This window comes from Polypterus senegalus, chromosome 10 (assembly GCF_016835505.1).
Source record: "Polypterus senegalus isolate Bchr_013 chromosome 10, ASM1683550v1, whole genome shotgun sequence".
Classification (NCBI taxonomy): Eukaryota; Metazoa; Chordata; class Cladistia; order Polypteriformes; family Polypteridae; genus Polypterus; species Polypterus senegalus.
The window spans coordinates 89,235,544-89,252,336 of record NC_053163.1 but is presented as its reverse complement, the minus strand read 5'-3'; the positions used below and the strand labels follow the sequence as shown (position 1 = coordinate 89,252,336).

The 16,793-nt window shown below is 37.0% G+C and overlaps 1 protein-coding gene across 5 annotated transcripts in view; it reads right to left on the bottom strand.

Annotated features, from left to right (window-relative positions):
- atp11c (ATPase phospholipid transporting 11C) overlaps window positions 1-16,793 on the bottom strand; it is a 266,736-nt gene that overhangs the window by 74,872 nt on the left and 175,071 nt on the right. For all 5 annotated transcript variants that reach the window (XM_039766150.1, XM_039766151.1, XM_039766152.1 and 2 more), the window contains exons 13-15: window positions 16,093-16,263; window positions 15,782-15,960; window positions 14,076-14,147 (exon numbers count right to left, since the gene is read on the bottom strand). In XM_039766150.1, the coding sequence (XP_039622084.1) occupies window positions 14,076-14,147; window positions 15,782-15,960; window positions 16,093-16,263 (422 nt within the window). The remainder of the gene's footprint in view (window positions 1-14,075; window positions 14,148-15,781; window positions 15,961-16,092; window positions 16,264-16,793) is intronic.

Genomic DNA, 16,793 nt, shown 5'->3' with positions numbered 1-16,793 from the left:
CCGGAGGAACAAAGATGCGATTTGTAAAGTGGAGTGACAAGAAGGTTAATGTTGAATTAAGAGGCAAATGTGGTGAGTAGGTGATAAAAGTTCTATTGAGGTGGTTTGTCATGTGGAGTGAAAGCAGAGGATTATTGGGGAGAAGAGATACACTAAATTAGAGCTGCAGTGGATGAGGCCCTGTGGGAAACTGAACATGATATTGGATAATATGAAAAGCACAGGTCTCACCCTAAAAGCAGTAGTTCTCAGTCTTTTATTTTATTATGGCTGCAGCTCTAGCTGTCAACAACAGAAGAGGGCTGCAAAAATGAAATCACCATGATTCCTTGAAAAGGACACAAAATGTTAGAATTACATTTAAAATAAAATGTAAACATTTGCTTGGTAAAACCATTAATATTTGTTTAATAATTTTTAAAATCAAATGTTTTATAAAAAAAAAACACAAAAAACAAAATGAGCACTGAACAATGAGAAACTAGAACACAGTAAGAACAAAACCAACCCTGCCTATAATGTTTAATTAACAATTAAACATATCATCTACAATTTACTTGAACAGCTTTCTAAACAAAATTTCTAAATTGTCATACACAATAAATTCTTATTTTAATGAAGCTTATGATGCTGTGTAGAGATAATTAATTCTTTATAGGCAACAGACAACTGTGTGAAGGTCTGATTGCAGATTAATGTCCATGAAATGTGCCCAAAAACAGATATTGTAAAATGTTCCAAAAAATAATATGATAGACACTCAAATTACAAGAGGGTTTAAAGTCTCTACATTATACTAGCAGACCAATACAAACAATTTATGATGGCATATCAGAGACATCCAGAAGTTTGTCCATGCTGCATGTTTAACCAAGGTGGGCTACAGGTTGAGAACCACTGCTGCAAAAAATGCTGAAGTACAGTGATCCCACGCTATATCGCGCTTCGACTTTCACAGCTTCACCCCATCGCAGATTTTAAATGTAAGCATATCTAAATATATATCACGGATTTTGCTAGTTCGCGGATTTCTGAGGACAAGGGTTTTTTTTAATTTATGGTACATGCTTCCTCAGTTTGTTTGCCCCGTTGACTTCATACAAGGGACGCTATTGGCGGATGGCTGAGAAGCTACCCAATCAGAGCACGTATTACGTATTAAATAAAACTCCTCAGTGATATACGATATGCTTCCCGTGCGGTACGTTGCACACTTAAAAGCACTAGCACGCATGGATTTTTGATTGTTTTCTTTTCTCTCACTCTCTCTGACATTCTCTGCTCCTGACGGAGGGGGTGTGAGCAGAGGGGCTGTTTGCACAGAGGCTGTTTGCCTAGAGGATACGGATGCTCCTCTCAAAAATGCTGAAAGACTACCTTCACATCGCTCCCTTTTTCTTGCAGCTGCTTTATCGCAGTGCTTCCATTACTTAAAAGCCCAACAGCTCGTATTGATTTTTGATTGTTTGCTTCTCTCTCTCTCTCTGACATTCTCTGCTCCTGACGCGCACTTCTTTGAAGAGGAAGATATGTTTGCATTCTTTTAATTGTGAAAATGAACTGTCATCCCTGTCTTGTCATGGAGCACAGTTTAAACTTTTGACTAAAGGGTGTTCTTTCATGTCTAGAGGGCTCTAATAATGTTAAAAAATGTATTTAGAAGGTAAACAGGTTTTCTATGCTCTAACTGCGAAAATATTAGATTTATAAATAAATAATCCTACTTCGTGGAAATTAATTTATTGCGGTAGAGTCTGGAACAGATTAACCGCGATAAACGAGGGTTTATTGTATAACTGTGCAGAGAATATTTATAAGCAGCGTGGGAGAGTTTATAAGGGCTTAAAATATATAAAAATAACCAACATATGGTTTCTACTTTGCGGATTTTCACCTATCGTGGGGGGTTCTGGAACGCAACCCCCGCGATTGAGGAGGGATTACTGTATATGTAAAGAAAAACATTTGGAAGCAACTGGCTAGCTGGGTAAACCTAATACTAATACATGGTCGTAAACTGATGAGGATGGTAATTGTCAATTCACTGTCAACCTTCCACTGAAATTTTACATTGTGAGAGATGGCTGGCAGCTTATCCTGGCCAATACATCCACACCGCCAGATGGTGTCCTCCCTGCAACATGGAGGTGCCCCGAATTCCCGGAGGGCATCATGGACAATGGAGTTCGGTTTGACAGCCCTGATGGATACCATGGGGGCCACCAGGGGATGCTGCAGGAAGACACCAAGATTGTTTCTATTACAACCCAGAAATAGTCCCAAGTCATGGGGACGGAAGTAAAGAAGTACTTCCGGGCTAAAGAAAAATATAAATCTTCATCTGTCCCGGAAGTGCCAATGGATCACGTGGGCTGAAGAACAGGAGCGCTTCCGGGTCAAGGACTATTTAAAGGATTGTGGGAAACCCAGCAAGCTGATCCGGAGTTAGGAGGAAGTGCGACAGAGCTGCTGAGTGGAGAGGAGGATTTATTGTATTATTGATTATTGTTTTGGTTATTATTATTGAGTATTGTGGAGGTGGAGGTGCTTTGTGCACAGTATAAAAGAAATTAAAATATTTCTGGGACTTTTACTTAGTGTCTGGACATGTTGTTTGCGGGTTCGGAGGAGCGACAGCGCCCCCTACTGTCACAACATCAACTTTTCAAAATTCCTCCTTAATGGATCAAATGAGAGCTGCACAAGTCATGCATATACCATAGTCAGGTCCAAAAGTATTTGGACAGTGAAATAAATTTTATAATTTTGTCTCTGTACACCACCATAATTGATTTAAAACAAAGCAATAAAAATGTGATTGAAGTATAGACTTTCAGCTTTAATTCAAGGGGTTTAACAAAAAAAATGTATGTGCTGTTCGGAAAATACATTTTCATACACATTTCCCCTAGTTTTAGTGGGTCAAAAGTATTTGGACAAACTAACATAATAATAAACACAGTGATCATTTTCAGTATTTCGTTGAAAATACTTTGCAGTCAAACACTGGAACTCATGGCCATCCCCAAGTGCTCGGTTTCCACCCTGGTGATACTTTGCCAGGCCTTTATTGCAGCTATCTTCAGGTGCTGTCTGTTTGTTGGAGTTTCTGTCATCAGTTTTGCCTTCAGCAAAGTCCAACTGGGTTGAAGTCAGTTAACTGACTTGGCCATTGAAGACTATTCCACTTCTTTGCCTTGAAAAAAACTTAGTTTGCTTTTGCAATATGTTTTGGCTCATTGTCCATCTGTATTGTGAAGTGTCATCCTATCAGTTTTGCTGCATTTGTCTGAATCTGAGCAGTTACAATAGCTCTATACACTTCAGAATTCATCCTCCAACTTCTGCCAGCACTCATATCATCAATAAACATCAGTGACTGACTTCCATTCACAGCCATGCATGACCATGTCATAACGCGACCTCCACCATGTTTCACAGATGATGTGACAGCCATAGGATCAACATTTAAGTCATCTTTCCAACATTTTGGTATATATTGATCTTAGTTTTCTTTGTGTAAAAAAAACTGTTCCAAAACTGGATAGGCTTTTAAAAAAAAATTTATGCTAATGTTTTTCCTATGCTTGATGTTTACTAGTATTTTGCAACTTGTGGTAAACCCTTTGTCTTTACTTCCATAACACCTCTGCTGATTGTAGACTTTGGCAATGATAGGCCTATCTCCTAGAGAGTGGCTAAATGTTGTGAAGGGATTCTTCTTCTTCACCAAGGACATAATTCTACAATCATTAAGATTTTGCAGACCTTCTGGTGTTACTGAGTTCACCAGTGTGCTCCTTCTTTTTAAGAATATACCAGATGGTTAATATGACCACTCCTTGTATTTCTGCTATTTGTTTAAAGCGTTTGTTTTGTTTTCTCAGCCAAATGATTGCCTGTTTTTCACTTGCATGGACAGCTCTTTGGACTTGATATTGAGAGTTAACAGTGGCAGCTTCCAAATGCAAATTCCACACTTGGAATAAATTCCAGTCCTTTTACTTAATAGTTACTGAAATAATGAGGAAATTGCTCCCACCTGGCTATGGAACAAGCCTGTTGGTCAAATGTCCATATACATTTCAGCCCCTGGAATTTGGGGTGCCATGCATAAAAATGTCTTGTCATTCCTAAATGGCTCATACATTATTCTTGGTAAGCCCCTTAAATTAAAGTTGATAGTCTGCACATAAACACAATAATTGCTTAATTTCAAATCCAAAATTAATAAAATTGTGTCAATGTCAAAATACTTATGGTACTGACTATAAGTAGAGACACTGTGGCAAGGCAGACAATAACAAATAATTTCTTTATAGTGTGTTTATTGTGCAATTCCCTAAGTATTTACTGTATATTTTCAGACAGTATATCACCTTTCTGTTGTGATTTGTAATTACATACCTCTATGAGAACAGATATTTTCTATACACAAGATTAAAATCAAATTACAGACAGAATGTCCATTGAGAATGGCATAATCCTGTGCTTGATAGAAAAGAAAAATTGGTCATAGCAGTCATACTACCACAGAATATGATTAACAAGAAATTTAGCACACAAAACACAGTGCAATCTTTTATGTTTAATTAAGTATCCATTTCAAATGATGTGATTAATTAAAACAAACTATCATTAAATCTGGTCTGCTAGTGTGAAGTCCAGTCTAATGTCTAAAGTAAGATACGAGACTGACTGGCAACTCCAAGTCTTGAATGAAAGGATGTGGACATGTAAGTGTGCTCTGCAATACTCTGCTATCTCACCCAGGGTTAGTTCCTGTCTTACACCAAGTGCTGTTGGGATAAGCTTCAGTCTCCCATAACGCGATGTCTATTTTGACCACATCTAATATTATGTACTCTATTAATATGCTGTCAGACATTTGTGTTTCCCCAAAGTGATTCAAGAGTTTACCTTCTTTCTTCTAACTTTGCTGAAACAATGAGACTTGCTGCAGTTTATTGAATTTTTTTGCTATTCTTCATCCTAACGCATGTCATTATTTAGGAAATTGAAATGGATGCAAAAATAAATATATATATAGTAGTACAAATACCAAAATCACAAATATAATGAAGGCAAAAAACACCCTTTTTCTTGTGTTTGCAGTCGCTGTCTCGACCCTCTGCTTTCTAGTACCTTGCTCCACCTTGTGCTGCAGGTCAAATACCTGCTCACCAGGTTTATTTTGTGATATTTTTGAAAATGTTTAGGTTTGCCTATGTTAAAAGGGCACTCTTTTTAAGAAGAAAAACTTCAAGATTTATTATTTACTTGACAGATACTTTTATCCAACAACATTCACAACATTTGAGATACAATTGGTTATGGGTTCTTTTGTTTTCTTCAGTTGGAGCACAGGTAATTGAAGTGTGTATAGGGAAATTGGAGGATAAATGTTTCCTCTTTCAAAGTTCTTATCAAGGTAGACACACTAATCTCTTCCCTAAGTGACACAGAGTCAGTAGCTGGATTTAATCCCATTTACTCAAGGGTCTGAAATCCAAAGCATTAACCACTACAACACAGTGGCCAGAGAGTGAGCACTTTCAGAGTAGGGAAGGGATTAGGGCAGGGGTGGGCAAAGTCAGTCCTGGAGGGCTGCAGTGGCTGCAGGTTTTAGGTTCCAACCCAATTGCTTAATTATAAAACAACTGTTGCCAATAATTTAATTTCATGGCTTGTTACTGCGTTAACTCTGCGATGTCAGGTCATTCTCATACCCTAGATTTTTTTTTCCTTTCTAAGGATATCATCCAAATGATTTGAAGTCAAAAACCAGATGAGTAATTCTCAGTCCTTCACATTTTTCTCTTCACTGTCCTTCCAAGTATTTAATTAAACCAAACAGTGCACAATAAATACTCACCGGTGTACATGGAAACAAGCTAAATGAAGAATTGCTGGTTTCTTTTGTCATTTGTATCTTATTGCTAATAAGGAGCAATTAAAAACCAAGACTACAGCTATTTAAGACTAAAATAGGCAATAATGGTTCAAAATCTTAATGAGCGAGACCAAGAAAATTTATAATAAGTGTTGCTTGAGCATTAAGTGCTTCTTATTAAACAACTGGTTTGGAACGAAAACCCACAGCCACTGCGGCCCTCTAGGAACAACTTTGTCCACCCCTGGATTAGGGTATCTACTATGATAGCAGCTTTGAAATACAGAACTTATACATATGCTTAATTGATTTGAGATGCAAACTGACTCAATGCTGCTGACATTTAAGTACTGTAGCTCTGTAAAATGGCAAAAATAATTATGAAATATGACAACAGGGTGTCTTCACTGCAGCTCTTTGTGCTCGGAATAATTCAGAGGAAGCCAAAAAAAAAAACAAAACTTAGACCTTTATTGAAAATAAAAGCAAGGGAGGAAATCATCAGAGGTTCCAGTATACAGTAGCAAATTAAAATGAATAAAAACAAAATCCGGAAAAACTTTTCCCTACCTAAAGTAGAATAGGAGAGAATATTTTGTTCTTTCATATCATCTTAGTTTTCCTTGTCTCAGTGAGTTTGCTACAGAGCACTATACTACATTTTCTGATTTCTGTCTTTTGATTGTGCTTTTCTGGAATGTTCCTTTCTCTTGTCACTTGGCAAACTCACAGAAATGTTCAAGGATATATGCAAATTTCAAAGGAAGTAGATGGATGAGAAGTGATGAAAGCAGAGACCTTCATGACAAGATCAATTTACACTTCTCTATTTACAGATTCCGCAACACAGTGGGTATAGAAAGAATCACCTACTTTGAAAATATTTACATTTTGTTGGTTTGCAGCCTAAAATGAAAACACACTCAAAAAATACTTCTCAATGTTAATGCATTTTAAATGCATGTTTCTCTCTGGGCAAGGATGGATATAAAAATTAATACAAAAATTAAGAAATCCTGTGTTCATTTTCCAATGATCAAAGGAAATGCCCCTCTCTCTATTTCAGTCTCATGCTATTAAATAAAATGATTCACTCAGAATTCCGCAAGCCTCAGGTTTGCATGTAGTTTTCTGGGTATTGCACTGAAAGAATACTACCTGCTTCTCACACCATGCATTTTAAACTTCATGTCCTAGAACATTATATCAACATGACTTCTGTTTTCTTGGTTTCAAACTGAACATTAAAATTACTCATTTATGACTGCTGAAGAGTGGAATGTTCTCAATTTCAATCACAGTAACTTCACATTGGTGTGATGGGAAGCAAACAAAATAATATTCTGCCTTATAAACTACTTTTTTGTTTTTCATCAAATAGAAAGAATCTTCACCAAGCTTTAATTATAAGTTTGTTAAGTGGAAGAGCATGAATGACAGAAATGCTGGTTAGTGGCTAATATTGTGTTAGTTCTTCCTTTCTAGGCACATGGCTTTAGCAAGAGGCACCTAAGGTTAGCTAGACACCTTAAGCATTTGCAAAAAGTATTTACCCCTTTTGTAATATCCAATATTTGTTAATATTTTACATAATGAATGGCCTTAAAACCTTTAGTTAAAGTATAATATTAGAGAAATGGAACTTGAGTAGACACAAAATTCAGTTTTAAAATCATTACTTTATTCATTTGAGAAATAAAGTTATCTGACACCCATCACCATTCTGAAAAAGTAATTGCCCACCACCCACCCCCAGTTTAAAATACTTGACTGGAGTACATTTAGCAGCAATCATCCAAAGAAACCATCCATCCTCTTCTGCTTATCCGGGGTCAAGTCGCAGGGGCAGCAGCCTAAGCAGAGAGGCCCAGACTTCCCTCTCCCCGGCCACTTCTTCCAGCTCTTCCGGGAGAATCCCAAGGCGTTCCCAGGCCAGCCGGGAAACATAGTCCCTCCAGCGTGTCCTGGGTCTTCCCCGGGGCCTCCTCCCGGTTGGACGTGCCCGGAACACCTCACCAGGGAGGAGTCCAGGAGGAATCCTGATCAGATGCCCAGGTCACCTCATCTGACTCCTCTCGATGCGGAGGAGTAGCAGCTGTACTCCGAGTCCCTCCCAGAAGAAAAGAAAGAAACACCCAAGGAAACACCTCTTATAATTTGTTATCGGTCTTTCCCTCTGCTTTTGAAGAATTGTTGTCCACTTTTCTTTGCTAAACTGCTTTAATTCAGAAAAATCGATAGATTTGTGAGCATAAACTGCTTGTACCTACCACTGCATCTCTATTGGGCTCAGGGCAAGACTTTGACTGGGCCACTACAAAATTTTAATTTTGTTTCTGCTGAGCCATTCAGTTGTGCACTTCTGTGTTTTTTGGGTCAATTACACTTAAGCTTCAGATGTGTGGACATTCTCCTTAAGAATATTCTGGTAGTCCAGAATTTATGTTTACTTTAATATTGGCAAGGCTTCAGGTCTTGAAACAGCAAAGCATCCCCACACCATCACACCACCAGCCCCATGTTTTACTGGAGGTATGATGTTCTCAAACGCTATATTATTATGCCAGACATAGTAGGACCTATGTTGTCCAAACCTGTCTGTGCATAGAACATTACTCCAAAGGTTTTTGGTATCATACAGGTGTTTTTTATTTGCAAATGTGAGATAAGGGCTCATATTACTCTTGCTACTCTCCCATGAATGCCATTTTTACTCAGCCTTTTTCGTATTGTGGAGTCATGAACACTGATCTTAGCTGAGGCTAGAGAGGCCTGCAAATCAATGGATGGTTTTTTGGGATCCTTTGTGACTTCTTGAATGAGATATGTGTGCTGAGGGTACTTTTGGTGTGTTGGTCTCTCCTGGTAAGATTCACTACTGTTCACTACATTCTCAATTTAGAGATAATGGCTCTCACTGTTACAGTGGGTTGGAACCCTGCCCAGGATTGGTTCCTGCCTTGTGCCCTGTGTTAGCTGGGATTGGCTCCAGCAGACCCCCGTGACCCTGTGTTCGGATTCAGCGGGTTGGAAAATGGATGGATAGATGGATGGATGGATGGATGGATGGCTCTCACTGTGGTGCAATGGAGTCCCAGAACCTTTGAAATGTGTTTGTAATGCTTTCTTGATTGGTATGTTTCAATAATTTTTTACCTCATATCTTCCAGAATTTCCTTTAATTGAGGCATAGTGTTTTTTTTAGAAACCCTGTGGTGACTATTTCACACTCATGGTTAAGGGCAATATAAAGTGGGGTTTAGAATCAACAGGGCTAAATGCAATCAGGTCTGGCTGTGTTCAGTCAGCTGACTTTATTTATCAAATACCTTTGGTTAACTAAGTGAGTAACCTAAGGAGCCACAATCTTGTCACGTTAGAAATATGGGTGTTTGATAACTTAAATATATCTTATCTAATATTTCATTTTTCCCTCAAGATCTAAAGCCATTTATTATGATACATATACAAAAATAGAGGATATCATTAAGGGACAAATACTTTTTCACAGCACTATGAAACAGCAGTGATATAGTAGTTGAGACAGATAAAATAAAAAGATCTATTCTGAGCTGATGTCTGTTGCAAAAAGAGAAAAAAAGGAAGCTACTTGCATGTGATGTTAATTGAACTGGCAGTCTGTCAAGAGAAAAATCACAGAAGGGTGGTCAATAACTTAGTTGCTTTGAAAGATCACAAGCTGTGGGATGGATTCATTGCTGTATCACCACCTTTTCTGAGACATATTTCATAATTGTCACAGTTCAGAAAATTTTATGAAAGTATGGATACAGTGGATTTCTTTTGTTAAGAAGGGTAAAGAGAAATAATAATTGTACAGTATACCTTTTCATTTCAGTGAAAATACAAACCTTGCCAGGTCACATAAACAGACTAAAATTAGAAGGAGAAGGATAGGCACATAGGAAAGCAGTAATTCTAATCTACAAAGGTTGAGTAAGCATCTTAAAATTTTATTTGAAAATTTTGTAACAGGCCAAACAGACTAGAAGAATGGTGTGTTACATTTTCCTAAAGGTAAAAGAGAATGTATTAGTCCATTTTAATACAGTATATCATGACCATTATGTAGGGATCCTTTAACAAAATAACGATGACCATCTGCCATCATAGTATTTTGAAGCAAAACAGCCTAATGCAAGAGAATTCAGAGAGTTCACATTCCACAAAATATCTGTTATATCAACTTAAAAAGATGTCAGAAAAAAATAAAATAAGACTTAGTTCCTTAACACTAGAATCCGTGAAGCCTACGAAAATATTTGTAATGCCAGGCCACCTTTAATTCCCTCACCTTTCCTCATCAGCGCCTTTGTTTTGCAAATGTACCAATCAGCACAAGCAGCAAACAACCTGCAATCCCATCCCTCACTGAGGCAGCTGAAGTGAAGACAGACACAATATTCTGAGAGCTGAAGTCTCTTTATCTGGGAGTTAGGTGTCTGGAATTGTATATGGTCAACAATATATCATTACTTGCAATACATACATTCCATGTGTGTTCCATGTCTACAACGATTTGTGTAAATGTAGGATGACAGGAAATGCGAGGCAAGAAATGTTGAACACATAATAAAGAATTTTTTCATGTTATAGTAATAATGGTGAAAGTGTATAATGTCCAAATATCAAATAAACACTTTCACAAAAGTTATAACAAAATAAAAGTGCTTTTATTCAATAATATAACCAAAGAAAAATAAATTATTCAATGTACATGTTGCTGTCAATGTGTAAAAACCAAAGCTCAAATATCTATCGACACAAAGCACACATGTCCTTTTTGTTGGTGTTTAGGTAATCAAGATTATTGCAGGTTCGATCCTAGATTCTCCCTGTATTTACTGTTTTGAGTAATGAGTTGCTATTATTATTACTATTATATAATAAAAACATACATTTGATTTGAGTCTGTAACACCCACGGTAAATTTCAGACGGGGAAAGGAGTTTGGAATCTCTTCATATGCAAATGACAGAGGTGTAAGAAATTAGCAATGCACCCCACCCTACATCTTTGAAACACACATTTAGTACACCAGGTGAAAGTCAGAACGCAAATTGAACTGTTATTTGCAAATAATACAATATAGGGTCTTCTCTTATGAACTCTTTTTGGACAGATCAGAAAATATTTTTGACTTATTATAGATTATTGTGCTGCAATAATTTTAAGATACATCTCCTGTCTTAATATACTAAATATTGACTTAGCCTTGGGTTAAATATTAACCTAGGCTGATCCTACATGATTTTTACTGTTCTCTTTACAAGGGCACAGTGTGTTATGGAGAATAAATCCCTTTACGTCTCCATCATCTGCTCTCTCGTGTACCAAATTGGTACATGTATTGAACACTGATTCAAGAACAGAAATTCGTTTTTACACTAATATAATCTCTAGGCCTTCAATGTCAAAATTTAGATGTATTTCTAGGGGTGTTACAGACAAGTGTGAGGTCAATATGATGAACTGGCAGTTTTATTTCATAGAAGTGTTGTAAAAAATAATGATTGGCCTCAGAGAGAGAAAAACAAGCTAATTTTAGTTTGCTGTCTACATATTAATTCTGCTATGTGCATATTTCCTTGTGACTTTCCACAATTACTGCATTAAATACACTAAAAGCTGAGGTGTACTGATAAAAGTTTTTCTGGCAGACTCTTCTTACTGAGATATTTAAAAAATACAATTGTCTTCAAGAGAGTCTCCATCTAAAAATGTCACACAATTATTGAATCAGTATGCACTGGGAGGTTAAAATTAAACACTTTAAAAAAGGCTTTGAGCACTTTATACTGTATATAATAAAGGTCAATGTTTTACATGTTTGTCACTGAGATGACGTCAGTGTATAGTTCAAAATGCATGTGTTTATGCTTGGACTCTTGCTGTATGTGAAAATATGTAATTTGCTGTGAAAGGCAGAAGTCATCCTTGATTACTGTATTAGTCAAGTCAAGAAAGGTGACATACATAATTAATGAAAAAAATCAACCAGGACTTAACAAAATCTCAAGTAATACATTATCGGAAATTGCTAATATATAAATCTCTGAAAGGACAGTACTATGATGATGAGTATTGTATATTATATTCTGAACAATTTCAAGAAACCTTTAAAGAAGCATTATAATTTATTTTGAAATAGTAATACTTCTAGGAAATGGTGCATCAAAATAAAAAAAGTATATCTATATTGTATGCACAAAAAAAACAGCATGTGTAATCCTGAGAATTTGGATGTTGGTGTGTTTTTGGACATTTTTTCCTTTGTTCTCCTGTTTACATATAAGCTAAGTTTGTGGTGAAAACACTGTTTATTAATAAAACATTTCACACTTCGAACATCAGGTGGGAGGTATGCCTCATATATGAGCATATCAGTAGTACCTCAACAAACAGGTCAATTCAGTGGTGCAGGTTCACAAAATACCATTGTAAAAACAAATACAGTAGTGTGGCTTAATGACCAAAGATTGGGAGGAAAGCCAGGTCTTTAGTTCAAAAGCTCAAACTTATCCTTCCAAAGTACGCCCCATCTGTTTCAGAAGTGGTTTGTTTGGGGTATACATCCAAATACCTGACATATGGAATATGCATTAGGAGTAAATATACATTTTTCTACATGGATGTTTTGATATTGTTTGCTATTTCTACAGAGTTGGCCCTTATAAAGGCATATATTGTCAGGATCTTTGTTATCTTCATTCTTCATAAAAACACAAGATTAATTTTTTTCTTGGCCATTACTACAAACAACACAGTGTGAGTAATAAATTAAAAAAATAACAATTTTAGCTGGTGTATTCATTTAAGTACGTTCATCACATGTTTATTCTAACACTTGGATGGGTGTTGAGTGCAGGTTATTTAGCTGAATATATAGTAAAAGCAGACAGATAGCTATGTATTGCACTAGCTAGTGGTATTAGTTTATTTTCATAAATACATATCTATATATATTCTGTGTTTATTATACCTTCTTTACTTAAAAATGTACTGTGTAAAGAGCTATAATAAGAGAAAATAATTATTTGTGGTGACAGAGTATGTTCAGTATCAGTAACTTTGATACTGACTGATCAGATGTTTCATAAATTTTGGTTAAGTATGAAAATCCAATCACATTTTCTCCATACCAGTGGTAATGCTGCTGCCTCGCAGTAAGGAGACCTGGGTTCACTCCTTGTGTGGAGTTTGCATGTTCTCCCTGTGTCTGCATGGGTTTCTGCATGGGAGTCCAAAGACATGCAGGTTAGGTCCATTGCCGATCCTAAATTGTTCCTAGTGTGTGCTTGGTGTGTGTGTGTGTGTGTGTGTGTGTGTCCTGAGGTGGGCTGGTGCCCTGCCCGGGATTTGTTCCTGCCTTGCGCCCTGTGTTGGCTGGGATTGGCTTCAGTAGCCCCTGTGACCCTGTGCTAGGACATAGCGGGTTGGATAATGACTGACTAACATTTTTTCTAAAGTTTCATAGTAATTTCAACAGTTATTATGTGTTTTATTATGAAAGACAAGAACATAATATACACAACATGTAAAGTTCCCAGTTCTGTAGTCCTTTTAAGAATGCACATTTCAAATACATGTCAATACTGTAAAAGACTCTGCAATGGGAAAAGTAATGATGAAGCATGCCAAAAGAAAAGAAACTAAAAATGAACCCACTGGATCCTGGTTTTGAATTTATGTAGCTAGCAGAATATTTTATACTAATAGCTCTCAGAAGCTGATCATGCCACCAGACACATTAAAAACTTAATATCATAATTTGTAAACAAAAAAAATAGAGGTTGTCATTGAATCCAAGTTTTAAAGTCACCAAAAAGGATGCCACACTCCAAGGAAAAATATCTTAATATAAATAAAAATGTGCATATAATGGGTTTTATAATTGAAACTTCTAGAATCCGTACATATTTTCACAGGTGAAGCTCATGTATAGAGTATGCAATTGCTCAACATCTGTGGACAATCACTATTTTTGCCAAATTACTGGGTTGCATCTTCAAGCACACTGTACCAGATAGTGGACTAGAGCATAGGACTTTCTGGAGGCTTTAAATAAAAGCCTCCTGTCAAGGAGATAAAAAAGGGATCAAGACAAATTGTTATAGCACAGAATACCTAGTACAAGTAATGAATAGCATCTTTCACTTACTTCTCTACATCTCTGCTTCTGTTCTCAACCTTCATGCAGTTATTTTCAAGGCCTAAGAATCGGAACCCATATCTACAAAAAAGAAAACAATAAGACTCATATTACAACTTTATGGTGTGGTGTAGTGGGTCCACAGCTCAAGTCAAAAAGGCCACTTTTTAAATAAATAATCGCCGCACTCGTGGCTTAGAGAGGGAGCATGGTAGTGTGGCTGAAGCGGTTCCCGGGTGATTCGTGATGTGGACGGTCCTCGCTTAAGTGGACAGGTGAGGAGTCATCTGCATCCGTAATTGTTGCCGGGAGCTGTTGATTGCCACACCTGATCCACGTCTCCGGATCATATTATAGAAGCGCAAGGAGGATGTGGGTGTGGGAGAAAGAAAAGACTGACGAAGGTTAAGAAGGAGAGAAGGCAGGAAGCAGGGAGGAGAAAGCCGGTGCGTGAACGAGTGAAGGTGCTCGTTGTAGAGAACAAATGTAGCTGAGCAGTGAGCCTGGGTGTTTGGCCAGCACCACAGGAGCAGTCGGTAGTGGTCGCTCCTTCTGAGCATTAGTGAGGACCGGGAGTGACCAGAAGGAGGATAACTCGCCGCATAAGGCCGAGAAGGCAGCAGAAGTCGGGAATTGGGAAATTAACCCCCCAGTGTGAGCTAGAAACCAGAGGTATGTTTGAACCTCAAAGAGAAAATGTAGTATTGCCTGCAACCAAAAGATGCAGCAAAGGTAAAGGAGGAGATAAGCTTTTATGCTGAAGATTCTTCCACATGCCTGAAAAAAACCCGACTATTATTTGTAACTTAATAGATAGGATAAAACCAACTAATGTATTATGGTATTGGTGTCATTGTCACTTTCTTCCTAAATCCAGTAAGAAAGCGGAGCAGCATCTCATAAACAAGTACATACATAAATAAACTGTATGGTGAGAGATGAGCTAATGTTGACTTGATGTGAGCAAATGAAAACCTTGGTGTGGCACTAAAAGCTTAATAACTATTTACAGAACTTTCATATCTTAATCACCTGAACTGAAAGAACAAAGCTCATAAGTCATGTGCAAATACAATTTCATGTTTTGTGTTGTTTGTTATTGTCTTTTGTATATCTATCTATCTATCTATCGTCATTTTGTTATAAATGATTGTATTTTTTTTTTATTGCAGCAAGCATGTCTGGATTATTTCTGAAAACAGTCTACCGTCATTCTGATCCACAACAGAGAAAGTGAAAGTGTTTCATGTAGACTTTTACAGATTTATGTATCAAATTCATAAAACGTAATGATCTGTTTATATTTCTATTGTTCTGGCTGAAAAGTTAACCATAAATTAGGATTGATCCAGTTCAGAATGGAAGGGAGCAAGTGTTATTATCGGTGTCTGAACCTTAAGTTAAACTGTCATGTGAGTCTACTGAAATCATGAATACTAACCTTGGACTAAGGAAAGGAGTAAGGAAGTCAGTCTGCCTAGATAATTTTCATATGAACTGGCCCTGAAGGCCACGAGTCTAGACAAAATTGTCTTGCCTATACCAACATTAGCAATGTTAAGATGTTTAACTGAGTATAAGATATTAATTTGTGTGTACATGGTACATATATATTTTTATATTTTTTACTTAAGCATATACAGTGCACATTCAGCCTATTCACTGAAAAAAGCACAGTATAACAATGTTGATCAAAATTCATTACTGTTACTTACTTAGTGGCACCTTTGACAAGAGCCACCTCATCAGGAGAAGAAGCAATATAACTGCATTGGTCATCTGAGGTGACATCAGTAAGCCCATCAACCCCATCCACCTGGTTACTTTCGCTAGCTTCTTTTATTTGAACTGTGTGGCACAAGCACAATGCCCGCAAAAAAAGTTCTTCCTTTTCCTGGAGAAAGACAATTTGATACAAAAATATAAACAACTGGGTTATAAAGTAAATCCATCATCCCATTATCTGCTTAGAATAGGTCAGAAAATATATACAAAAAGAAAGATTCAAGACCCCTGAGATGCTCACCCGACCAGCTTTCTCATGAAGCTTGCTGATGGGCTCATCTGTTGTGCAGAAGCCATCTAACTCAGTGCTAGATTCACGATAGTTATAGCGAAAACCATCAATACAGCATTCGATAAACTCCATGTTGTTTTGGGTCAGAGTTCCTGTCTTGTCTGTAAATATGTATTCTACCTGTCAACAAAGATTCAAAACATAGCCAATATGAAGAAAAACTGACAAAAAATAATGCCAATGTTACACAAAATGTCACCTGTATTCCAGGAAGGCATAAAGATTAGGCCTCATGTTGGAACCATCAAAATAGCTAAATAATGACTCCATCAATCACAATATATTTTAAAAATAGTGTGGAGTTTTAAGTTAGTTCCATAAAACTGATACCTTTTCTAACCATTCAGAGCACTGGAAAATTCATACCAATAAGAAATGAGGAAAGATTAGATTAAAAAAAATTAAGAAAAAAATAATGAGTAGAAGCAACTGTCTGAAGTGAATGAGACTACCAGAAATCCAACTGTGAACTTAAATTATTAAGTTCCAAAAATCAACAATCTGTGATGCTTAAAAAAATGCCACTATTTTGTTTGACCGTGTTAGCCTAAATCGGGATGCCCAATGCGTTGATTGTGATCGACCGGTAGATTGCAAAGGTAGTGCAGGTAGATCGCGTTGCATTGCAAAAAAATTTTTTTAAACGTTAG